This window comes from Salvia splendens, chromosome 22 (assembly GCF_004379255.2).
Source record: "Salvia splendens isolate huo1 chromosome 22, SspV2, whole genome shotgun sequence".
NCBI lineage: Eukaryota > Viridiplantae > Streptophyta > Magnoliopsida > Lamiales > Lamiaceae > Salvia > Salvia splendens.
This window is the reverse complement of record NC_056053.1, coordinates 16,482,996-16,509,899: the sequence shown is the minus strand read 5'-3', so window position 1 is coordinate 16,509,899 and position 26,904 is coordinate 16,482,996. Positions and strand designations below refer to the sequence as shown.

Here is a 26,904-nt window from a genome sequence, read left to right as displayed (position 1 = left end):
GCAAGTTTCTCCCTCGAAACAAAAACATTATATGTAGAATATTTTCTATTTTCACACCATGCAAGTTTCTCCCTCGAAACAAAAACAATAGAGATTCTAATAATGTGAAAACCCTAATTTCCAGATCGGAGAAAGGGAATCCAAACCCGATTCCGGTGTATGTGGTTAACAAAAATAAAGAGAGATTGAAAACGAGGGAGGTAATGCAATTATAGATACATATGGTTTATTTCAGCGCTACAAAGGAAAGATGGCCTTCGAACACATAGATTACGATCCTCTAATGAGAGATGATGATTACTTCAGTGACGATGGTGAAGCTAATTTATATATGGAGGAGGAGATTGAAAACGATAGTATGACGGAGGAGACTAAAATTCCTTACGATTGTAAAGAGAGTTGGTGAGATTGAAGTTGAAGTTGTTGCTTAAAACTAGACGTTATATGTTGTCGAATTGATATACAACGTTAAGATAAACTTCAGGTTGTTTGCACTATGTAAACAAGTGAGACCATGTTTATGCATTATTAACGCTTTATATTTACCGGTGGTTTTAGCCCTCTCCTTCAATGTGATTTTATGGTCATCGTAACAATTAATCTTCATTCGGATTAAATATTCCATATTGACTCGACACGAGAATAGAGAAATATAAAGGAAGATAATTATAAAAAGTTAGTAGAATGCAAGTCTAGTTTTATATACTCCCTCGTCTCTTAAAAATAGAGAATTTTGGAATGAAACGAATTTTATTGCGAAATTGAGAATTTAGTAAATACTCTTTATCTGAAAACCCACCCCACAAAGAAAACCCTTCTTCCATCAAGTTTAAAGCAAATTACAAGAATCATGTCGACTAGTTAGTAAATATCCTAGGGTTAGTAAATATACTTCATCTAGTTAGCTAGCTGCAAATCCCTAAAAAAAGAAAAGCCCTCTTCAAAAAAGAAAACCCTATTACGAAGCTCCAACAAGTTTCAAGAATCATATCCATTGGTTAGTAATTATTCTTCATCTTTTATGTGTCTTCTAATTCTTCATTTACTCATATGTGTTTAGCTAGCTCTAATGAGTAATTCCGATTATAAATTGTAAACAATACATCCCTAAATATGTGGGTTGATGCCCTATTGTCTTGCTCTATCATGTTTGTTTTTAATTGAACTATAACCTGCCTACCAATTGTGCAACCAATTTCCCATGTAACATGTGATGGAATGAGAGGTACTAGTGAATGTGGAAGACGTAGACACATTAGATGTAGTAGGTAAGGCTGCAAGAGGAATATTAGGAGGGATGGAATGAGTAAAAAAGGTGTAACAAGTGAATAAATAAAAGATTACAAGAGTTAATGAAACTAAAGTTGGGATGAACAAAGGAAGGAAGTGGGGGATGTGAGGAGCAGGAGAGATGTGAGGGGATTGGGAGTAAGTGGGGTAGATGAGGTTAAATCCGTGAGATCATGGGTGATGATAGTTTTATCGGTGGGTGTTGATAATTGACACTAAAAAATTAATATACAACTTTCTCACGTTAGTGTCAAGAGCAAACTTAATCTACTATATAAATCCTATGGGTCACTCCGAATTCATGGATTTCTATAAGTAGGATTTTATATATTGTGTAATTGGTCTATGTTTGAGTTAAATCGGTGAAATAGGGAATGACATAAGTTTTATTGCCAAATTTGAGAATTTAGGAATGAGACATGTATTTTATGGGGACAAATCTACGAATTTAGGAATGACATGGGTTTTATTGTGAAAATTGAGAATTTGGGGATGAGACATGTATTTTATTGGCACATTAAGAATTTTATACGTACTCTTTATCTGTAAACCCTTAAAAAAAGAATTTAGCTACAAAGCACTAAAAAAGAAAACTCACACCTGCAAAGAAAACACATCTTCCAGCAAGTTTCAAGGATTATGTCTACTAAATGTAGTAAAATAGAGAATTTAGCTACAAAGACCTGAAAAAGAAAATCCATCCTCGGAAAGAAAACACATCTTCCTCAACTCATTAAACACTAATAATAATGTGGGTCCACTATCGACTAACACTACTTTACTACCTTTCTTATCATCTCTCTTATTTTACCAACTACGCATTAATTCTCTTGTTATTTCAAATTCACATATTTTTATGTGACTAATGGAGTATTAATCAACAACTCTAAGTTTCGTGCCGATTAAGAAACATGTCATCTTAGTCAGGATTAGATTTAACAAGTCAGCATTACTCAATATCCACGCCAGCTAAAAAGACATGTCATCTCGCTTCGTAGCTGGAATACCCGACATGGGAAAATGGCACACGGTCGATAAGTTCATGATTTTGTATGCTACTTTCGTAGTTCAGGGAAAAATTGGAAAATCGCAAAATTGTTTTAACTTTAAAGGCAGTTTGCCCTTTATGAATGTTGTATTAAACCTCGTATCGTTAATAGAAATGGTATATTACAAATAATGTTTTTCTACAATTAATTTATGAGTATTTAATATTTAATTAGTTTTGTCTATATTGATTTTTGTTATTGTTTTATGTTTATAAACTCGTGAAATGACTATATTTCTTAGGTCAAATCTTTAATTTGTTTTATCACATATATTTCTATTCTTCTTGCAAAAGTAAACTTGACAACCTTTATTCAAATTACATGACAAATGCAGCAAGTTGTAAAACCAATAATTATATTACTTGTTTCCTATCGAAATGACAAATTAAAACATTGAGACAAAAAATTTAGTTTTTCTCGTAATCTTATTTAGGGAATGCGACACTCTCCCATAATAGATGAACTCTGTCTCTGTCTCTACTAGCATATGCTACCAATTATACCTAAATGAATCTGAACCAAGAATATAACTAAAACCATTGTCAAAAAAACGCCTATTTTATCCCATAAAAAGAAAAAATTAACATGGTAAAATATGGTTGGAGGCATCATGATGAAAAAGTGGAAGTTGATTCACTATTCTTGATCTTATATCTGTAGAGAACTCTCTTCCTTTTGAACAGACCATTCTCAACCGTGATGACCAGCTTACCAACTTCCTTGTTCGTGAAAGAATTCCGCATGGGATCCTGTTGCCAGTTTACTTTCCGTTGCTTCTTTACGATCAACGTGTATGACTTCTCATCCGACGGCACAAATTCCTCCTTGTAGTTCACCTCCCACCCTACTATCGCCACGTCCCATACGATTGTAACTCCAATCTGTATGTTACATTTTCCAAACAACCTCAGTTATCATATATATGCATGATATGTAGTATATATGATGTAAGAGTTGTCATCAATTGAGAACTACCATAAAATGAGAACCTGAAAACCAATCAGTTCTCTAATTCATTAATATCAATTGACATATCGTAACATATGAGTTACTCACTTTCAATGTAACAAAACCCTACTATATTCAAGTCAGAAACAGGACTGATATGTTTTGTGATGTTAACTGATATTAATGAATCAGTGAACTGATATGGTTCTCAGTTCTCATTTAGTAACAGCCTTAGGGAAATAGGACCCTATGATGTAATCATAACATTGGTTACTTACCGTTGGTGCGGGGATCTCAATACATTCAGTTGCTCCGGGCTTGATGACGATCTCAGAAGCAGCATCCTTGGTCGAGAACTCAAGATCCTCTTCTTGTAGCAGTCCTCCATAGGCAATAGGTATCTCCTCAGCGGCGATGAACCTGCATTTCTTATACTCACCTCAAATTTCATTTAATACATGCACTAAACCCTCTTTAATTTCCTTACTTGACTAGCGTTTCTGTCACCCTCGATGGACGGCTAAACACGAATTTGTTCTTCGTCGTTTGTGTTAGGAACGGCGATAGAACCGCATTGAACGCGTAGTACCAAAATGGAACATTCACAAAGATCTACGCACACAAATCACACTATCAATAAGTTAGTCATCAATATATTCAACTCATGCCATGTTATGTTACTCCCTTCGTTCCACAAAAATATCAAGTAATGTATTTCCTTTTGGTAGGTCCCTTAAAATCAGACAATTCTAAATCAGGAAACTTTTGAACAACACACTGCCTCTACACATTAGAATTAACAATTTACTATTTTGTGGACCTCGCTATCCACTAACACTGCATCGTCCAAAATGAGAAAAAGATTAGGAAAAAGCTCACATTTCTGGAGACGAACTCGGGGAAGTTATCCTGAAGAACTGCGACAGCGTCCCTGGTGGCGTGCCTGAGGTCGCGCCTAGATGGGCCGGGCATGTCCTTGAGGTCATTAACCTGCAGCAAGGTGGAGATCCCCCCGGGGGAGAAATCGAGCTTGCGAATCTCCTTCTCGAGCAGCTGCAGCCTCCATCTGAGAAACCTGTCCCTCCCTCCTTCACTCCCAAACGTCCGATTATAAATCTCCTCATCCGCAAACACCCCATACACATTGTAGCAAACCGGATGGCCGTGCCTGTCCAGCCCCTTCATGTAGCTCACACTGTCGTACTCACTCCCAAAATCCTCGTTCATGATCTCGTCGATCTTGTTCTTCTTCCTCCACTCCAGGCAGCTCCTCAGCATCTCGAACGCCTCCCCCGCCCTGAAGTCCTTCGCGCGAAGGAACTTCAGCAGCAGAACATCGGTCGTCTTGTCGCCTTTGCTCGGCAGCAGCGGCACTCCCCACAGGGACACGTTTATGTCCACGTCCATCGCCTCCGCGCTAGCGTCTCCTCCTTCTGCTTCTGCTTCTTCCGAGTCCGAGCCTTGCTCGTCTTTCTCTTGCATCTTGCCCTTCCCCTTGTGGTGGTGGTGGTGGTTGTGGTGATGGTGATGGTGGTGGTGTTGCTTTGGGGTGTCGTTGGTTTTGCTCGAGTTTTTGACGAGCTTGTTCATCCACACGGCGAGCTCGACTTTGGATCGGAGGTCGACGAGGGCCTTGCGGGCGTATTCCTTGAGATCATCGGGGAATTCGCCTTCCTCGCCCGTGGACGAGGGCTCGCCCTTTTCGGATTCGTCCCCGGCTTCTTCGAGATTGTCGATCACGTCGGGGTCTAGGGCCATCGCCGCGTCGGCTGGAGGGTCGTCGCCGGGGCCGTCGTCGTCTATCTTTTCCATGGCGTGGGATTGGTGGGAATGGGAGAAGAGGAAAGAGAGTGATTGTGATGGAGACAGAGATTTAGATGGGAAAGTCTGGTTTTGTGTCTTAATTGAATAACACATTGTTAGGACAACATGCGGCGCTCGACATGCAACCGTTACTTTACCAAGTCTTGTTGTGATTTGGTTTTTCTCTTTTTTTTATTTTCATTATAATGTGTCGTGTATATATTGATTAGAGTTTTCATGAAATAATACTATGCCTTAAGCAACTGACTTTGTTAAGCTGATTGTGTCCCAAGTCTTATGTCGTCCCAGACTCTCATTACTATTTTCAGGTTTCAACAGTTAATGTCTATAAAGACAAAATTTTACAACTACTATCATATACTCTTCCGTTCCATGAGATTATGCACTTTTAATTGTGCATAGATATTAATGCATAATTGATAAATAAGAGAAAAAGAAAAAAAATTGTTAGTTGAGAATGAGCCATACTTTAATAGAGAGAAAACAGTTTTCGAAATTAGAAAATACATATTCTTGTGAGACAGAAGAAGTAGTTAAATAGTACTACTAGACTGTAAGAAATGATATGCTCAAATTTTAGAATATAATCAATCCGAATGATTATTTTTAAAGTTAAAAATAAAAGGAAATATAAGAAGGTAAACCATGAATTATAATTGGATAAGATAACTTAGTACAACTAAACTGTAGTATTATACAGTAGTATAATTTAGACTTTATATTTTTCTTTCTCACTTCAATTCTCTCATTTTCCTACTTTTCTCTCTCATCTATTTAATTTCTCTTCGATCGCTCTATTCAATTATTTTTTCTCAGTTTCATTTATTTAAAAAATATATATTCAATACACACTTCAAATTAAAATAAATAGTTTTCATTTTCTATAGTATATTATTTTCATAATAAATTTACCATAAAAATATAAATGTTAAAATATGTTTGAGACTTTCTATATAAATATGGTGTATTTTAACTGTGACAGCTAATTAGCTAGTTATAATCATATACTGTAAATTTTTTATATTAAAAATAGGAGTGTACATCTTGAAAACAATGAAAACTTAACAAAAAAACGTAATAAACTATATATAGCGATGATTGATTGGAAGACATTTTTCTGTTGTAGATAAATGTTTCAGTTTTTGGATGTTTTTGAGAGAAACGAATATAATCATCGATTTATTTTATTTTGCGTTTTTATATTTTGTTGCTTATAAATTTCTAGGGCAATATATAGAATCTGACTCAAAATTTTAAAATATATTTTTAATATTCATAACTTTTTATAATTTATTTTAAAATAATATATATCAAATTAAACTGTTGTTATGATCTTTTATTTTACGTGTATGTATTATTTACTTTTTAAAATAAAGAAATTAAGAGAAGGGAGAATTGAGAAATAGATGAGGGAGAAATTAAAATGAGGAGAGATAAAAAAAAAAGGGGGGGAGAAAACGGGGAGAAGAGATGAGAGAGAGAGAGAGAAATATAAAGACTAAATATCTTTTAATAAAAAAAGGTGATAAAAGGGCTAAATAGTTTGAAAATCGTGTGAAGTACCTCAAATGCGACTAAATCTTTGTCCTAAGATATCTGGTAATATTTTTTTAACATATACAAGAAAGGTGCAACCCGCAACCTCATTACTAGATAATTTTTTGTACTGTAGTTTACTTTATTTTAATTTTAAATTTTTTTTAAAGAAAGCGGGCTAAGCCTGAGTTGAAAATAAACTAACGACAATATGAAATGCCTAATCTATCATGAAGGAGCCAAATATTAAGACCTAATGGTGGTTGATCCAAAGCATGCATCCCCCGAGCAAAACTGTAGGTATGGTGTGATAAGAAGTCCGCCGCAAAATTCCCCACACGATGCATATGGCTCACCACTGCTGAGAACTCTAAGATTAATTTACAAATCCTTCCAACTACCGCCTTGCAACTAATAGACACCTCAAACTTTCTCAGTATCATAGCAACTGCTACAAAGTTATCACTCTCCACCTCCAACACTCTTATTCCAAGTGTCTTTGCAAGCTCCAATCCATGGAAAATACATGAGTTTTCAATTTTTTATGCGACTCGTGAAAAATCTGCTATCATAAAAAAATATACGAAATTTAGTATTTCGAAATTCCGAACTTGGAATTTAAAATGTACTACTATCAAAATAAATTTCACCTAACCATTCAATTTTTTTTAAACTTTTTTTTCTGATGGTAAAATAAAATTCATATATATTGATAGCAGAGGCGAAGCTAGAATTTTAGTGTTTGGGGGCCATATTTGCTAACAGTTGGAGTATTTTTCATACCCTTGTCGTCGATATAAGCAATAAAGGTGAGAAAGATGGACAATGAGAGAGAAATAATTACCCAATGATCAATGTTAACTAGCGATACATTCAGCTACAATCGTTGAAAGCAACATCAATGTCAAAAGAACCGGTATTTTTATATGATAATTCATACATTTTTTCTTAGATTGCAAAAATCATTATTTAATGATTTTAAACAATTTTTTACATAAATTTATAATAAAATTAGGGAAACAATAAAAGTAAACAAGGGGAGAGCGAACGAAAACAATCAAATTATACTATGATGTAATTTTACATGGATTCTTAGATTGCAAAGATATTTAATGATCATAAATTTATTTTTTATATATATTTAACGTAACACTTATGATAATAGCAAAAGTAATGAAGGGAAGGATAATAAAAATAAATAGTTGGAGAATATATAAAAAATACTCTCTTCGTTCCACAATAAGAGTCACACCTTGTCATTTTGGTCCGTCTCATAATAAGAGTCACACTTCATTTTTACCATAAATGGTATGTATGTCTCATATTCCACTAATTCACTTCACTCACATTTTATTATAAAATCAATATAAAAAAGTAAGCTTCATATTCCCATAATTATTCCAATTTACAATTTTTCACATTTCTTAAAACTCGTGCCCACAATAAATGTGACTCGTATTATGGGACGGAGGGAGCAGTAGTAAACAACAAACATAAGAAATGGGAAATCGAGAATACATTAATAAAGTGGAACTCGAAGCACTGTGCTGGATGGAAGTCCAAGAAATCTGGTCCCCAACTAACCAAGTCGCAACGGACGGCAAACTCAGACTAGATACTCTTCTTGCCATCTCTGTTTCTATATTGGTATGTCTATAAAAATTTGTCACTTTTTATTATTGACGATATGATTCAACATTTTATCTTACTCCCTTCGTCCACCATTAAATATCACTAGTTTCTTTTTTAGTCTGTTGAAATAGAAAAGCAAAAATGTAATTAGTAGCTTTTAATTAGTTAGTTTAACATTAATCTGGCCTATATATAAGGCATATTATTGTAAGTTGTAGTCAACACTTCCAAACAAATGTAGTCAATTAGCGAAAATTTTCCTTTTCCGCTCTTCTCTCCCACACTACAGATTTCCCCCAATTTTATCGGTTTCTTCATCCTCCATTGATGGAGGTTTCAACTTTCAATCCAAATCAATTCTACATTTTCAAAATAAGAAGGTATTAATAAATAGAATTGTTAAACAAGTCAAACTAATTAAGATAACAAGGTATTAAAGGAATAAAGGTATAGTATGTGTGTGGGTCATATAATATCTACAATTGGTTGGCTGCAAAACGCGTTTCAAAAAGGTATTCTACCGAAGAAGGGTGGGTTGACTCCAACTGACCATTTTCCACTTTCAAAATTTCATATCCAACAATGAAATTGAGCATAAACTACTAATTCAGTGATGAATTCTTCCCATCAGATCCAACCTCTGTTCTTCCTCTTCATTTTGGCGGCTCCACTCTCCTTTGCCGACTTCATTTCAGGTTTATTGAAAAAATAAAAAGAAAAAGACGAAAAATTAGAATATATATATAGTATATCTGAAATTAATTTTTGGTGTGTTGATGCGCAGATGCTGTTGTTGGCCACCAAGTTGGGAATGGAAGGAGTCTCCTCCAGATTTCGAAACGTAAGTTTTATTAGTATATAAATATTTACCCATCATACTAATTAAGAATAATTGCCTAATATGTGAAATATGGATATTTCAACTTAGATTGATGGGATTTGCAACTATTGTTCTAATTAAGTAGTTTCAATTTATTTTCTTCCCAAATCTCGCAAATGTATTTTTCACGGTGCCCAGCAACACATATTAGTAATCTTGCTAGTATAGTAAAAGGCCGTTCAGAGCCATCATTACTAATAAGTTATTAAAGATCATGACTAATCTTATCTCTTGTTCAGTGACGCTTTTCTCAAAAGCTCGGCCTATGAAAATTAAAAATATATCTTAGCCCGCCTTCATAATAGCAAGATTACATTATATCTCTTTATTATTACAAAATCTTGCTGTAGCTTATCTCATATTAATTGCAGTACCTCACTATATAATTAATCTTATGTAATCAATTGAATATGTTTTACTATTATCTTATCTAACCAACCGAATATGTTTTCTGAAAATGAAGAAGTTACATGTTGTATAACTGAACAGCTTGCCCTGTGGACATTGAACACCTAAACTACACTATCCTAACGAGCAAGTGCAAAGGACCAGATTACCCTTCGGACCAATGTTGTTCTGCATATAAAGAGTTGGCATGCCCTATTGCGGATGAGCTTAACGATGCAAGAAACGATTGTTCTAAAAAGCTCTTCAGCTACATCCCCACGGTCGGCCAATATCCGCCTTTCTTGTTCGGCAGTATATGCCGCGACGGCAAAGATGGACTCTCCTGCCCATTGCCACCACCCTCACCCGTGTCTTATGTTGCCACTCCCGTTGCATTAGGACACCCAATCTTGGTTGGGTTGTTGCTTTTCGCACTCGCGTTTGTGCTATGAAAACTCAACCTTTGATCATGTTTGTGATGCAGCTTGATTTGTTTTTCTTTTATATATTAGGATTTCCTAAATTTATTAAGTTGTTTTGTTATTTATTTGCTTTCCTAATTAATTTAAATAAGTATATGAGAAATTGTTCACCAGTATGATAAGGTTCCTTGTGAGGGAATCCTTCCATGTGCCCAAGAAATACCCAAAGTAGTGTTTGATCTCACTTTTTAGTTAAGATAAACAAATATAAGTTGAGCTAGCCACAAAAACTATGCTCAAAATGGATTTTGATGGAGAGAAAAGAAGGTGAGAAGAAAGTGTAAAGAATGAGGAATCCTCTTTTGAGGACCTATGACCTCCCACAAGAAGATGTGGGCAACCCTAGGCTACTTTCACCCAAAGCAAATACTCCATTGGCTCCACATTCATGACTACACAACCATAAATGCATACCTATACTTGATTTAGCCAAATGAACATAAAACAAGCAACCTACAATGCAGGAATTTGGATAGAAATCTCACATGGGAGATGCTCTCAAAGGAGTCTTCATAATAACATTCATCAAAAGTCCCAAATAAATGTCTCACAAATGGTATTTATAGCTAGGGTTGGAAACCCAAGAAAAATGGCCCAAAATAAGTGAAAATTTGGCAAAAACAGTGCCGACGCCCGACCGGGCGTTTAGAAAACGGCAAATCGCCCGACCGGGTGAATTTTCTGCCTAAATTCTTAAAATCGGACACAAACGCCCGACCGGGCGTTTTGCATAAGGGAAAACGCCCGCCCGCGCGTTTTGTTCTGCATTGCGCGGCTTTCTTCAAACGGCCATATCTCTCTCATCCGAACTCCGTTCGAGGCGTGAAACATACTCACGCGACCCTCTTTCGAAGACGAAGACATCGGTTGCCTTGGAAGAGAATTTGGACGTCATTTGATTTGTCAGATCACTGCTTGAATCAGACCCCAGCTACATCTTAGCTAATTGTCATGGCCTTTTCATCGTTCTTGGACCCCAATCTACCCAAGTCTCATGGAGTACGAGTGACTCTTGAGGCTCGGAACTTGTGGTCGTATCATCCTATCCTTCTTTGGAAGGATTTGTCCTCAAATCCGAGCGTTCTTCTTTCCTATCATCCTTGGGAGGCCATCATTGGACCCCAATCAACCCACGGCCCACGTCTTCGGAGTGACTCTTGATGCCCGGCATACGTGGTCATATCATCCTCCTCTCCTTGAAAAGGATTTGTCCTCAAATCCCACCCGCGCGTACCTACAAGAGTGAACATGAACCAATCAAGTATCATGGTACGATAAAAGGGATTAAGACCACCACAACATCTAAAATATGGTATCACACCAATAAGGTGGGTATAATCATGCACAAAACCAAACGGCAAACTAACATATTCATGCTTCATCAAATTCAAGACCATGTAACAAAAAGTATGAGAACATAAATTCATGAATTCTTTCATGTCCAAAGCACAACCATATGAAGAAAAGTCTTTAGCAAGGTTTCCATAGATTATTACCACTCCATTGATTGGGTTAATTGATGCATAATAGAAACCAAGCATAAGCCAATTCATCACATTCTCAATTCCCTTGTCATGGATGATTCTAACATGCATAGCAATATGATCAAATGAACCAATCTCATTCAAGAATACATAACATCTATTCCGCTTACCAATCGACAAATGTAGGTTTTCATGCAAATAGACATTCTCAATAGCTAACATGTGACCAAGGATATTAGAACACTTCAAATAGCGATCACCATAACAAAATACATCAAGCTCATCAAGATATCCTTCATGCCAATACTCAAATAATTTCAAAATATCGGCACTAGATGTGGGTGCACATAAGCCTATACATTCTTTAACAATAAAATCCCAAACAAGACCACTAGAAACAAAGTCATTAATAAAAGGACCATAAAACATCCCAATTACGTTGAAAGGCTTGATTGACATGCAATAAAAACAACTAACATGCCAAAACACACATACCCCAAGCACTTTGTTTCTATTTGGCTCAATCATCCCTACACTATCTATGCCCAAATTCTTGAATATCTTTACAAAAGATTTGACATTCACATTAGGGATAAAGGTACACAAGAAAGGGTATTCATATTGTGCATAGTCGAATATCACCAAGAAAAACCTAAGCACAAAATCTCTAACCTCAAGATCATACAAGGGAAGACCATCAATAATCATTAACACATCATTCTTGCTCAAATAAGGAATACTCTTCCTCAAATTGACAAACTCTTGTCCAACACATAAAGTAGGTTCATGACAATTCACATCAAGCTTGCAAGAAGATATGTCAATCAACAAACCAATTTTATCAAAAAGGATTTCACTCAATTGCCCCAACAATCTCAAAGCATGAACACAAATATGAGAACGATACATTGTTATGCCATTAATCACAACACAATCTACAAGAGACATATGAGTGGAAAAATCCTTCACAAAACGGCCATAGAACACTCCAATCCCATTGAAGGGTCTAACCACCTTGCATTGAAAACATAGCCCACACCAAGTTCTAAAGTCACTATCCATGTCACTTCTCTTCGTCCTACTATTCTCATCTACATACTCATGAAGCTCAAAGTTACCAACAAATGAAAGCTTAGGCATCTTGGCACGAAAGGAAGTCACTCCAACATTCAAGGTAGATTTCACAAGAGAGTAGTCATGTCTATCAATGCTAGTATTTAACCCAAAAGGATCAACATGTGAGGCAAAAATAGATTTATCCTCCAAAGATTCAAGCTCATGAGCCCACTTTTTACACAAATCATCATTAACAAATCTATCAACACAAAGGGACTTCTCTAATGTAATCACACTCAAAGAATCATCACAAGTAGATAAAGATAGTGCACTTGAACCTTGGGCAAGGAGTTCATCCACTTGCCCTCGTTCCTCTTGATCCTTTTCCGGGGGCATAGTTTCCAAGCCATGTGCAACTTGATACTTTACTTCCATGTCTTCAACTTTACTCACTACAAAGTCATCAACACAAGAAGACATACCAGTGGTGTTAGTGGGTAAAAACTTATTTTCCTCACCAAGGGCAAGAGGCAAAGGTTCATTAGGTGCCCACCCAAGGTTGGCCTTAGAATCTAACAAACACCCTTTACTCACTTGTGCTTGTGGTTTTTCTCTCATTTGATATTTTTCTTTTCTCTCACCCCAACCACTCTCTCTTGACTTTTGCACCTCACACTCTTGTCTTTTATCACGCTCTCTTGGCTTTTTAGACTCACTTTCACTCTCAAGCATTTTTTCTCTCTCTCGGTTCTCTCTTCTATCACTTTGGATTAAAATCGATGAAGATGAGGCATCCAGACACAAACCATGAGGCACCTTCGGGGTATGGAAAGAAGAGGATGTGCCCTTACAACTGAATGAGGTGAATGTTTGGTTTACGTCCCCACCACCATGTCGATCAAAAGGACCAATCCGTACACTACATGGAACTTCTCTTTCAATTTCCCTCTCAAGCCCCGGAATTCTACAAAACTCTCCATTTTTGCTTCTACGAGGAGGCTCTTCATAACGCCTTGAGACTCGTTCCCTTATAATCCCTCTATTAATTACATTATCATGCCCCATTGACACATAATCACCTCTACCATGCCTCTCTCGACTATATCCTCCATAGCACTTATAATCTTGATGAGGTCTTTCTTCATATTCCAACTCTTGCTCTCCTCGACCCCAATTATCACAAGCTATCCTTCTTTCACTCCTCAATGAGTTAAGTTGCCAATCACGGACCTTAGTGTAAACATCCATAAAGGTGTACCTACACAAATAACAAACAATACACTAGGAGCTAGTCCAAGTGTGGTTAGCAAAAACACAACTCACCCACACAACAAGAAGAGATTTTAGTAAGAGCTCACTTCCCAAATGATAATCCCACCCCCAATTCACTCACCAATGTCACTCGGAACAAGGCTTAGAATATAGTGAGGGCTAGGTTCACTCACTCTCAATATCCAACTTCCAAAATGCAAGTGCTCAGACAAATCAATCAAGGTATACACATAGGCAATATAACCAAGCTAGTAAAGCCAATCAAGCATGTGAAAGTAAGGTTCAATGCCTAAGGAAGCTAACAAACAAACTTAGTTGAGCTGAAAATTTATGTAACTCTTGGCTGATCTTTAGGAAATTTTTTTGATATGGCTACCCAACCCCAAAATTGATGAAACTTAGTAGATAACAAGATTAAAGGGTTTAGAATGAGGGAAAAATATCCCCAATATAGCAGATTTTCGAGAAGACCCTCGATTTTACGTTTTCCCCAAATCTGTCAAACTAGGGCACAAAACAGGGCAGCAACTTCACACATTAATTTGACCTATCAAATGATAGAATTTTTTGCTGAGATTTTTCAGGAAAATAGTTCATATATCAATGTTGACGCACACCAAAAATCAGCTCAATCCTACAACAATTGACCAATAAACAAGCAATGACTAAAACAAAAGAAATAAGGAAAAATAAGGAAAAGGAAATTTCATAGAGGTTTAAAATCAAACACTTGGTAGGCACCTAGGCTCTAGATACCAAATGATAAAGGTTCCTTGTGAGGGAATCCTTCCATGTGCCCAAGAAATACCCAAAGTAGTGTTTGATCTCACTTTTTAGTTAAGATAAACAAAGATAAGTTGAGCTAGCCACAAAAACTAGGCTCAAAATGGATTTTGATGGAGAGAAAAGAAGGTGAGAAGAAAGTGTAAAGAATGAGGAATCCTCTTTGAGGACCTATGACCTCCCACAAGAAGATGTGGGCAACCCTAGGCTACTTTCACCCAAAGCAAATACTCCATTGGCTCCACATTCATGACTACACAACCATAAATGCATACATATACTTGATTTAGCCAAATGAACATAAAACAAGCAACCTACAATGTAGGAATTTGGATAGAAATCTCACATGGGAGATGCTCTCAAAGGAGTCTTCATAATAACATTCATCAAAAGTCCCAAATAAATGTCTCACAAATGGTATTTATAGCTAGGGTTGGAAACCCAAGAAAAATGGCCCAAAATAAGTCAAAAATTGGCAAAAACAGTGCGGACGCCCGACCGGGCGTTTAGAAAATGGCAAATCGCCCGACCGGGCGAATTTTCTGCCTAAATTCTTAAAATCGGACACAAACGCCCGACCGGGCGTTTTGCATAAGGGAAAACGCCCGCCCGCGCGTTTTGTTCTGCATTGCGCGGCTTTCTTCAAACGGCCATATCTCTCTCATCCGAACTCCGTTCGAGGCGTGAAACATACTCACGCGACCCTCTTTCGAAGACGAAGACATCGGTTGCCTTGGAAGAGAATTTGGACGTCATTTGATTTGTCAGATCACTGCTTGAATCAGACCCCAGCTACATCTTAGCTAATTGTCATGGCCTTTTCATCGTTCTTGGACCCCAATCTACCCAAGTCTCATGGAGTACGAGTGACTCTTGAGGCTCGGAACTTGTGGTCGTATCATCCTATCCTTCTTTGGAAGGATTTGTCCTCAAATCCGAGCGTTCTTCTTTCCTATCATCCTTGGGAGGCCATCATTGGACCCCAATCAACCCACGGCTCACGTCTTCGGAGTGACTCTTGATGCCCGGCATACGTGGTCATATCACAGTATTTAGTATTTATTATTAATTGGCCCAATATTCTCTTCTTCTATTGATTATGGTTCATTTTACTTTATTTTCTTTAAGTTTTACTTTTTTTTGATAAATCAAAAAAGGCTCGAGCCGGCAAGCAGCGAGCAAAGGTTCAAGACAAACTGCCAGAAGCCAAGCCGCAAAAACCAAAAACAGAAAAGTGCAACGACATCTCAGTCAAACACCAACAGATAGGCTAAACGCTAAACACCCAACAAGCCAAAGAACATCAACGGCCACAACACAAACCTGATACAAATCTTCACTCCAAAATTTATTGTTGGGCTAAAATGATACACCTTTGAAGATTAATATTTTCTCTGTTCCGGCTAAGATGACATATTTATAGTCGGCACAAAATTTTAAGAGTTGTTGGTTGATGTGTTTAATTGTGTGGAGAAAAGGTAGATGTAAGTATTAAATAGACAAAGGAAGAAAGTTGAATATTTTAATCGGAGAAAAAATGCTTGTGCGTATTAATTAGAGAAAGAAAGTTATGGTTTAGGAACAAACTAAAGGTACTTTGTTGTTTTCGAAATTAGAAATAATATCATCTTAGTTGGGACATATTAAAAAGAAAGTGTATCATCTTAATTGGGATGATGTGAGTAATATTATGAGTTTTATTTCTCTTGAATTTTTAATTCATTGAGGCTTTTATCCACTTATCAAACTAAATTTAACACACTAACTTGTAGCGTCATCCATTAGATTACACAACTTATAAAACGTTCCATCCATCCCATTTGTGACGTCATTTATCCACCCGAGTTCTTAGTTGCTTATTCATCGTTCATCAAACAAGCAACGATAATCATATCAATTTGTATGAAGAATAAAGTCCATGTTCGGTCCTAAACAAATGACCATTTTACAAATTTGATCCAAAATATTTAATTTTTTATTAGTGAATCACGAACAAATGAAAACGATCCGCAAATGGTCCTCTTTGGATGGGCCCATCCCAAAACTAACGGTCAGTGCTACTAATTCTTGACCTAATTAGAATACTAATTCATAATTAATTAAAGACTAATTTTGGTCATGATCATTTTACAAATTTGGTCCAGAAAATTTTTAAAAACAAGAAATTAGGGTTTAACCTCCACCTTCTTCTTTGCCCGGCTATCTCCGATGATGTACTTAAGTTTTTCAACAACTTCGACGGTAGATTGTATTGGAATCTTGAATTTAAGATGTCCGGTCAACGAAGTTTGACCAATAATAAATATGACTAGACATTTAATTTTTTGGAAATTAAATGATATAGCGTCGATCTACGTTCCGCGAAGATGACCGTAATATATTTACTTTCTCAAATCCGATTCCCGGTGAGTGAGAAAAAGTGGATTAAAGTTGGTCACATTGTAGCTTTTAATAAATCTATGAGATTAAAGCTTAGGGAGTAATTAACTAGTGTTAATTATCCCACATAGGAGATGAGACACATCTTTTAATGTGTATTTATTAAGTGACTTTACTACACTTAATAATTATAGTGGACTAAGATGGGTTGAAGAAGCCCACACGCGCACCGAGCCGTGCCCGCGCCCGAGTTCTTGGATCTTGGCAATTGGTCTTTGGGTGGTCTTTGGGCTTGGTGTTTAGGGGCTTGTCCCTGGACCCAAACTTAATGTTTTGGACCAACGCTTAGTCAGCAAGACCAGTGGCATGACACATCGTCAACTATGCCGCAGTCAAAGTCTACGAGGCTGCCACGTAACGAAGTCCACATGTGACGGATGAACTGGGTATGCATAGCGTCTAGATTCAACGTCGACCACTCCAGTTTTCAAATTCGTAACGGCTGGCCGTTACAGCCACGCCATGTAGACTTGCCCACGGTTCGAAAACCGGCGGTTCCGGTTCGGAACCGCCGGTTCCGGTTTTGGCGGAAGCGGAACCGGAACCGGACCGTGAGGCTATTTCACGGTTCCGGTTCCGGTTCGAAAACCGGGCGGTTCCGGTTCCGGTTCGGAACCGCCGGTTTTCCGGCGGTTTTGGCGGTTCCGGTTTTTGAACCGGCGGTTTCGCCGGTTCAATTATTATTTTTTTTTTTTTTTAATTTGAAATTTGGCTTTATACAACAAATCGGAACAAGACAATGCATAATTCAAGCACAAATAAGACGAATAAGGAGAAAATGAAATAAATTTTATTGATTTTGAGTTGTAACGGACAACGATACATTACAATTTACAATACATAAGTATACAATACAACAACATACAACAATGTAATATAATTTACAAGTGTCGTCGGCTCGTCGCCTCGTCGGACTCGGAAGGTAAATTAAAAAAAATTGAAATGGGGGGGAAAAAGGAAAAATTGAAAAGGGCTTGAGATCAACTTAAACTTTCAAAGTTAAACTTTTCAAATTTAAGTTGAGTTGCCTACGTATCCACAATTTTATTGAGGAATCAAAGCCCACGTAGTTCTCTTACCTTGGGATCAACCCTTTTTTCTTGCAAAATGTTGCCCATTTTCTAAGCAAACACATATCAGCACGCTATATACACATTGCTGCATTTCTAATAGGGGCAATTTGATCTTCCAAAGCAATCAATGCATCTCGAACACACATAGTCAGAATATTATTCAAGCATCTAGCATGGAAAAAAATTAGTACTAATAGATAGTTTGTTCTGATTTTTTCCATGCTAGATGCTTGAATAATGTTCTGACTATGTGTGTTCGAGATGCATTGATTGCTTTGGAAGATCAAATTGCCCCTATTAGAAATGCAGCAATGTGTATCAGTGTATATAGCGTGCTGATATGTGTTTGCTTAGAAAATGGGCAACATTTTGCAAGAAAAAAAGGTTGATTCCGAGAAAAAATTTCATAGATCATTCAGGATGCGGCTAAGTTGTACTTGAAGATCATTAAAATATATTCCGCATTTGATATTTATCAAATGGGGAATATATTTTAATGATCTTCAAGTACAACTTAGCCGCATCCTGAATGATCTATGAAATAGGGGGGAAAAAAAAATTTGAAAAGGGCTTGAGCTCAACTTAAACTTTCGAAGTTAAACTTTTCAAATTTAAGTTGAGGTGCCTACGTATCCACAATTTTATTGAGGAATCAAAGCCCACGTAGTTCTCTTACCTTGCTTACCTTTTTGGTCGGCAGTGCTCGCCGTTCACCGTCCTCCTCGTCGTCATCATCATCATCATCTTCATCAACATTCACAGGGGTTGGACTTTGTTGGGAATAGGCACCGCGACCGGGAGCACCACTACCGGTACCAATATAAGCATCGCCTTGGTATTGAGAGCGAGAGAGAGCAATAGCATATGCCACATCTTGCTCTTCTCGAGCCTACAAAATAATATTTGTATTGTAAATACAAAATAAAATTATGAACAATAATGAAATGTAATTCAAAATTAATGAAATTAGTAGATAATAAATATTAACCTGCCACTCATCCATGTTCATTTGAGAAATTTCATCAATAACGGATCTCCGAGATGGCCTCTTGGCCTTTCCCTTTCCCTTATCAACACGACCTTCTCGGGATGAAGACATATTGGAATGGTATGTAGAAATGTAGAAATATGGAATAATATATTTTTTTTTGTTTTAGTAATTGAGAAAGAAAGACAACTTATAGAACTACGGGAACAAGTATAACTGTATAAGTGTATAACAATGCGTAATAAGAGTAGCACTTGCGTAATTAAATGGAAGCACAATAGCACAAATGAGAAATTGGAGACAAAGAGAGAGAATTGGGAGATTGAAGAGAGAAACTCTTATTAACACAAGAGTGGGGTGAATGTAAATGAGGATAGAGGGGGGTATTTATAGAAAAAAATGAGGGGGAAAATGGAAGAATTCGAATTTGAAATTTAAAAAAAAAAAATTTGAAATTTCACAAAACCGGCGGTTTTGGCGGAAAACCGCCGGAACCGCCGGAACCGCCGGTTTCCGGGCCAAAACCGCCGGTTTCCGAAATAAAACCGCCGGTTCGGTCAACGAACCGTCTGCAAAAGCTGCTCCATTGTCGCCTCGTGCTCCGCGCCGCCTCGAAAGCCACTAAACCGGCGGTTAACCGCCGGTTTTTCCGGTTAACCGCCGGTTAACTGCCGAAAAACCGGCGGTTCCGACCGGTTTGGAAGATCAGCACCGGCCCCCATCCCTCTGCCTCGATTTAAGCGCCGGAACCGGCGGTTCCACGGTTAACCGCCGGTTCGGTGACGGTTCCGGTTCGAAATATCTTGAACCTGAACCGGACTGCGAACCGAATTGCGACGGTTTCGGTTCGGGAATATTGCGCCGGTTCCGGTTCCAGAACCGGAACCGCCGGTTCCGGTTCGGCGGTTAACCGCCGGAACCGGAACCGGTGGGCATGTCTAACGCCATGATGAGCCATGATGACAGCCATCAAGGCTGAATTGATCCCTGCAGTGGACTAGGCCTATAAATAGGCTAGTCATTTCTTGCATCAATATAAAACATACACACAAGCATCATACTTTCTCTGCATAGTCTTTCTTCTCGAAGCTCTGCCCTCTCATCTTCCAGTTCGCCGGAGCTCTGCTGATAGCGGTGCTGCTTCACCAGAGACGTTGCCGTTTTATCTTTGGGGACGACACGCCAAACCCAGAGCACTACCGTAGCGTATCTCGTCTTGCGGAAGAGGACTTTCCTCGACTCGGCTAAATTTGATTTCCAGTTTACAGTTTCGTTTTTCATTGTATTTTCAGTTTCAATTCTTCCTTCTTGGGTTGTATTACGCCCGGTTTTTGTTTATCTCTTGTAATTCCAGTCATTCCTACAACAGATTGTTCAATAAAGCTCTCCAACAACGGAATCAAGTAGGTGCTCAAGTCCTTCGACCACCGCGTCTCCCACTACATCTCCCTTGATGCACCGATTTAGTCCAATTCGGTCGACGTCCCATCCTTCCTCCACGCCGTTGACCAATTAATGCTTTCATTTGTTTATCCTAAGTTAAAAAATCATACGCCTCCCTCACTGTGGCTCGATCTTGAAGTACTACCACTGCAGCTATAATTTTGCAATAAAGTTGTAATATTATAGAAATATAATTAGAATTATGTGATTTTCCACACTTTTGAAAGTACCTAAAATTACAGATCACGAGACTCTATTTATAGAGGGTTCATCCTTATCTTTTAAGGACAACAAATTTGTGACGCAATTACTAGGGGTTTTGAATTTTTTTTAAAATAATCATAATTTAGGACGCAAAAGAAAGCATCCATATGTTAAGGGCAAATTATCTTAGTTTTTTACTTTTTAGTACGCTTTTATTTGTTTCCTCTAATATTAGTTGAGACACCAACAAAAGGATACTTTATGAAACGTCGATGTATAATTATACACATAAATTAGTGTCCTTAATAGCATTAAAAGTCTTCGTTTTTTGTCATTAATAGCATTAAAAAGTGTTCGGTTTTATTTGTTATAGTGACTCTCATAATGAAATACTCCATCCGTCCGCGAATAGGAGTCTCATTTCTTTTTCGCACGGGTTTTAAGAAATATTAAGAAAAATGGGTAGAAAAAGTTAGTGGTATATGGATCCTACTTGTATATATTACTTTTAAATAAAATATGAATGGAATGAGTTAGTGTTTATTGTATAAATGAATCCGGACTTCTATTCGCAGACCGAGAGAATAAACCTAATTAAGTTAATCTACCTGAAAGATGACCTACAAGGGAAAGGGGCTCTAATCTAAATATAATTACTAAAATGGGATGAGGACGTCTGCTACGTAGTGGACGTGCATGGGTCAACTCTTTGGTAAATTAAACGCCTAAAAAGAGATCACTAGTATTTAAAAAATCGATTGAATTAACAATTTTTAAGTTGATTACTTTTTTATTTGATCAGGCCAAGTCATTGGTGGTGAGATTGCTACTTATTTTACCGATTTGACTTTCCTAAATTACAATCGTATCGAGGGAAAAATTTATCAACTATGCCTTTGAAATAATAATTTGACCGAAACAAACGAGAATGACAATTCAAAACAACAAATAAGGATTATGATAATGGAGTAGGAAAATCCCTCTTTCTGCGAAAAGTATGTCAAGTATCACTTTTATTTTTAAGATACTCAATTTTATATTTTTATTTAGGGGAAAAAATCACCTCCTAATTCACACAGCAGATTAAACTTGATAGGACCATACCGTTACTATAATAAATGGATCATGAGTGTAAATTTACATTTCAATCTCATTTTTTATAGTACTTGGGGTGAAAGCTAAGATGACACATGTCTTAGTCGCCACGAAATTTTAGGAGTTGTTCATTAATGTATTTAATTAGAGAGAGAAAAAATAGATGTAAATATTAAATGAACAAAGAAAAATAGTTAAGTATTTTAATTGTAATGAGAAAAGGTGGTTGTGTGCATAATTAACCGAAGAGAAAGTTACTAAAAATAAAAATATGTCATCTTAGTTTGGACAGCTTCATCATTACAGAAACACAGACCAAAAAATGAAAAGAAGATTAATATGAGATATACAAGTTTACGTTCTAGTTTCATAACTACATAATTAATTTTGACTTCATAGTTCTAACAAAGCTGAACTTCTAATAAAACGTAATCTCTTTGGAGTGTAATTCTAAACATTAATCTAAAGAATAAAACCATATCAATTTCATTATTTAGAATTTAGATGGACTCCAGCGAATACTGCTAGTGCTACTTTAAAAAATATTAAAATATAAAGCCTGATTAACCAATAATTATACTCTCCGACTCATATGGAAAATTACATTTTAAAAACTGCAAATAATTAATATTTCTAATCAAATTAACTTAGCTTGATATAAAACAAATGATATTCTTGTAAAATATATACTCCCTCTCCCTCTATCTCCCTCCGTCCATGAAAAATAGTCTCATTTTGTTATATTGGATATCCATAAAAAATGGTCTCATTTCTAAAAATGAAAAAATTTTCTTCCATACTTTACTCTTACTGTACCTACTTTTTCTCATTATCACCTACTTTACTAATTTTTTTTATTAAAATTCGTGTCGTCCACAAATGGGATTAATTTTTATGAACGGAGGGAGTAAATTTTATTCCATATTGGGGTTTGGGAGTAATCTTGATCTGGTCATCGCTTTTTACAAATAAAATAAAGAGCAACAAGTAGCATGAGGACTGAGTCTAGCCATTCTCCACTTCTATTAATGTTAAATTGAATTGGAAAGCAAAGGATAGTTAGGAATCCAATCCTTACTTCCTTTTTCGAATTCGAGGCATATATTTCGGTTCAATAAGGCCCTTCTTGGTACGATGGATGGCATTCCATTTCTTCATGTTGTCGTCTTCGTCTTCATCATTTTCGCGGCTCAACTCAGCGACCAAGCTGGGACTAATGGAAGGACTCTTCTTCAAATAAAGAAACGTAAGTGATCATGAACACTGTTAAATTGATTATATTTTTGAGTTAATTAAAGAGTTAACATACATATGGTAAATTTGGTTGTAACATAACAGCTTGCCCTGTAAACATTGAGAACCTAAACTACACTATCATAACGAGCCAGTGTAAAGGACCAAATTACCCTCCCGAACCCTGTTGTTCGAGTCTGACCGAATTGGCATGCCCTATTGCAAAAGATCTCAATGATCAAACCAACGACTGCGATGACCAACTGTTCAGCTACATTACAACAATCGGGAAGTATCCGCCTGGCTTGTTCAGCAGCGTATGCAAGGATAGCGAACGAGGACTTGAGTGCCGATCACCAACACCAACCCTTACTCCTACAACTATAGCTAACGCTGCCACTCCAATCAGGACTTTCCCTCCAATCTTCATCGCGCTGCTGCTTTTCCCTCTTCACTTTTTCGCGCGAAAATTCTGCCTTTAATTTAATAATAATGCTTATAGTCTTTGTTGTTATGCAGATTTCTGTCATTTTACTTGCCATGAAAATACTTGTACTATTAAATTGTCATACAGATGTCATCCAGAATTGAATAAATGTGTGTTAATTTAAATTTACCAGACGTTTGCATCTGATTTTGCTGGATTAATATTTCAAACTGTTGAAGTGTAATTTAAAACTGTAACAAGTGACAACATAAATCCATAACCACTTTTTCAACATACATAAACAAAAAACTATGATCTAATCAGAGATACAACTCAATTTTCTGCCAATTCAATTGCCATGAGTAGCACGAATAATCCCTCCAAAAATGAAAAATGACTGATAAATTAAGGGCTTAAACACTTTGTGATCATCAAATGGATAAGTAAAAAGCTACTAATAATTTATAGATATATATCAAATTATAACAAAAATATATTAATCAATTGGAGAAAAACCTATTTAGACCTTCCATAACTAGCTAGGAGATATAGTAAAGTGATTAGAATTTAAAATTTCAGCATATGCTGTTGTTTTCTACTACTATTATTAATAGGGAAACATAATGCTACTCGGCGTAACTTCAGCCCATAGCATACTTCTGAGTCCAGGATCGCGCAGTGCTCTCGTACTTGCTCCGGTTAGTCTTGTATTGTTTAGCGATCTCAGTCTCAAGGGGATCGTCCGGGTTTGGATCAGTCAGCAAGGAACAGATAGAAAGCAGCACCTACACCATCAAAAATGTGTAAAAAATTACAACACCTTTAAAAAAGTTACTACAAGTTGAACTAAACAATACCTTTGATATTGTGAGGGCAGGGCTCCACTGCGCCTTGAGTATATCCAGACAAATACTACCTTTACTGTTGATATTTGGATGGTAAACTCTAGTTTTGAAAGCTACCTGTTCACAGAATACGAGTAAAAAATCAGAATTACGTAGCATTTTTTCGGGTTTTTTCTTCTTTAGTTCTAGACCACAAATAACATTCCTTGAGTGTACTGGACTTTTTTTTTATTCCGTCTTTGGGAGAGACGCATGACCCTCATGCGTCTTCTTTTAATGAAACGCATGACGGAGATGCGTCTTTTATAGAGACGCATGAGGGACATGCGTCTCTCAAATTTTTCGAATTTTTTTTTAACGACGCATGAGCATCATGCGTCACGGGCAAAGACGCATGAGCGTCATGCGTCACTATTTTATTAGGTGGCTGAGAATGGAAGAGGGAAACGCAGGAGGTCACATCCGGCGGGGTCCGCAGCTCAGAGTAGCTTTTGCAATTGTCAATTTGTCATTATGTGGGTTCTTAGTCTATTATCACGATAAAAATGAACCTATTGTTTCAGATACAATACACAACCAATATTTTAAAATCCATTTGATAAATAATAGGGTCATTATTTATTAATTCGTCGAGTGGGGGACTATATTTTATTCTGAAATAGAGGATTGGAAACCAATAAATTGTGGGGTCTATGATTATCATTTCAACTGTTACAGTATTTTATGCATAATTTAAATATAAATATTTTTTTAATTTATATTTTTTCTGTCCTAAGAGAATATACATTTTGGGTTCGACATGAGTTTTAATGCAAAATTGATAAAGTAAGAGAAATGTAAAGAAAAAAAAGTAATCAAAGTATTATTAATGGGGAAAAGGTTCACAAATTGTAAATTGTATAATTTTGTGGGGCGGCTTAAACAAAAAAATGTATATTATTGTGGGATAACATAAATAAAAGAATGCATATTCTTGTTATAGGACTGAGTTATTACGATTGAATGAGAAATGGAAAAATATGAATTTATGAATTTATTAATCCAGTGTTTGTACAAGCAAGTGAAAATCTCGATTTTGGTGCTGGAAAAATAAGAATAGAATGAGGCAGATCATGATGAAAGCGGTGAGCTGCTTTGCAGTAATATTAAATTATAATAATTGTAATAAATAGAATTAATAATGGAAATAATCTGACAATTGCAGAAAGCTACTCTGAGTTGGATGTGACCTCCCGTTTCCCTCTTCCATTCACAGCGACGCATGATGCTCATGCGTCTTTGCCCGTGACGCATGATGCTCATGCGTCGTTAAGAAAAAATTCGAAAAAATTGAGAGACGCATGTCCCTCATGCGTCTCTATAAAAGACGCATCTCCGCCATGCGTTTCATTAAAAGGAGACGCATGAGGGTCATGCGTCTCTCCCAAAGACGGAATAAAAAAAAGTCCAGTACACTTAAGGAATGTTATTTGTGGTCTAGAACTAAAGAAGAAAAACCCCCATTTTTTCTGAATATTATACTACAATTATGTGCAGTTTGACTGATCACGTACAGAAAATATCAAAACAGTGTCAACATAGCATAAAAGTTGTACACAAGTACCTTTGGTGGTGTGAATGGATAATCGGGCGGAAAATGAATAGTTGCAAGAAAAACTCCTCCAGCATAAGGGCTGTCTGGAGGGCCCATAATGGTGGCTCGCCATTCGAACAGATCATTACTAACAGGGCCTGCATAAAAAGTTGGGATAGCACAAAACGTTAAGATGAGAATAAAAGAATCGGGAAATCAATAAAAGATGAATACGAACCAGCACTACAAGCTGCAGGAGGGTCCTTCTCCAACTCCTTTAGTTCCTTCTGGATTCTCTTCAAAGCCATCAAGTCTTCGTCGTCTTCTTCTTCTTCTATTAGTTGAGAGAAACAAATATGAGAAGGAGATATACTTTTTCACTTGGATTCTGACATATATAGAGGCGCCTCACGTGCTGTTACGAATATTAGCTATTTAATTTTTCAAATGCATGCAACTAATATTGATAGCGTAAAATATATTACAATTAATAAGATGAATCGATGTATATCTTACTACTAAATAGAGGCACTTGTTATTATGAAAGATCTTTTATTTTGTCACCGCGACATATAGTTCTACCTCTTCCCCGACTGTCTCATGTTAATGTATACCATGGATTTTATTTTTCTAGTTTAAGTTGTTAAATATCTTGTCTCGGCTGCTTTTATGTGCAACAAAAACAAAATTACATACTACTATTCTAATATCTTGTTTCGGCTGCTTTTTTATTTTAAAAATGGAAGTTATTTTCAATTTAGTCGGTTTCCTAAAAATAAACACTTTCTATTTTAGGAAACTTCTTTGTCTATTTTTCATTAATACATTTTTATATTTTATCTCTTTTTCTTACTTTACCTAGATCGGTGTCATTTCAAAAGCTTTTATTTTAGGAAATGGATAAAGTATTACTCCCTCCATCCACGAAAAATAGGTTGCATTGTGAATAGCTCGAGTTTTA

General features: G+C 36.7%; 4 protein-coding genes across 4 annotated transcripts; 2 read left to right on the top strand and 2 right to left on the bottom strand.

Annotated features, from left to right (window-relative positions):
• Positions 1-2,947: 2,947 nt before the first annotated feature.
• LOC121786821 (patellin-4-like) lies at positions 2,948-5,106 on the bottom strand. The gene is made up of 4 exons (XM_042185436.1): positions 4,167-5,106; positions 3,775-3,899; positions 3,566-3,707; positions 2,948-3,220 (listed from the first exon to the last, which is right to left on the bottom strand). Exons 1-4 carry the CDS (start codon positions 5,097-5,099, stop codon positions 2,948-2,950), a joined length of 1,473 nt encoding a protein of 490 aa, XP_042041370.1. The 5' UTR covers positions 5,100-5,106.
• A 3,643-nt stretch (positions 5,107-8,749) lies between these two features.
• Positions 8,750-10,144, top strand: LOC121785972 (GPI-anchored protein LLG1-like). The gene is made up of 3 exons (XM_042184468.1): positions 8,750-8,974; positions 9,064-9,120; positions 9,649-10,144. Exons 1-3 carry the CDS (start codon positions 8,893-8,895, stop codon positions 9,996-9,998), a joined length of 489 nt encoding a protein of 162 aa, XP_042040402.1. The 5' UTR covers positions 8,750-8,892; the 3' UTR covers positions 9,999-10,144.
• Positions 10,145-22,943: 12,799 nt separating this feature from the next.
• On the top strand, positions 22,944-23,705 carry LOC121787056 (GPI-anchored protein LLG1-like). The gene is made up of 2 exons (XM_042185671.1): positions 22,944-23,111; positions 23,204-23,705. Exons 1-2 carry the CDS (start codon positions 23,000-23,002, stop codon positions 23,578-23,580), a joined length of 489 nt encoding a protein of 162 aa, XP_042041605.1. The 5' UTR covers positions 22,944-22,999; the 3' UTR covers positions 23,581-23,705.
• Positions 23,706-24,073: 368 nt separating this feature from the next.
• Positions 24,074-26,265, bottom strand: LOC121787984 (ubiquitin-conjugating enzyme E2 11-like). Its single transcript, XM_042186841.1, has 4 exons — positions 26,182-26,265; positions 25,974-26,101; positions 24,383-24,487; positions 24,074-24,310 (listed from the first exon to the last, which is right to left on the bottom strand). The coding sequence occupies exons 1-4, from the start codon at positions 26,249-26,251 to the stop codon at positions 24,167-24,169; spliced, it is 447 nt and encodes a 148-aa protein (XP_042042775.1). The 5' UTR covers positions 26,252-26,265; the 3' UTR covers positions 24,074-24,166.
• Between the last annotated feature and the right edge of the window lie 639 nt (positions 26,266-26,904).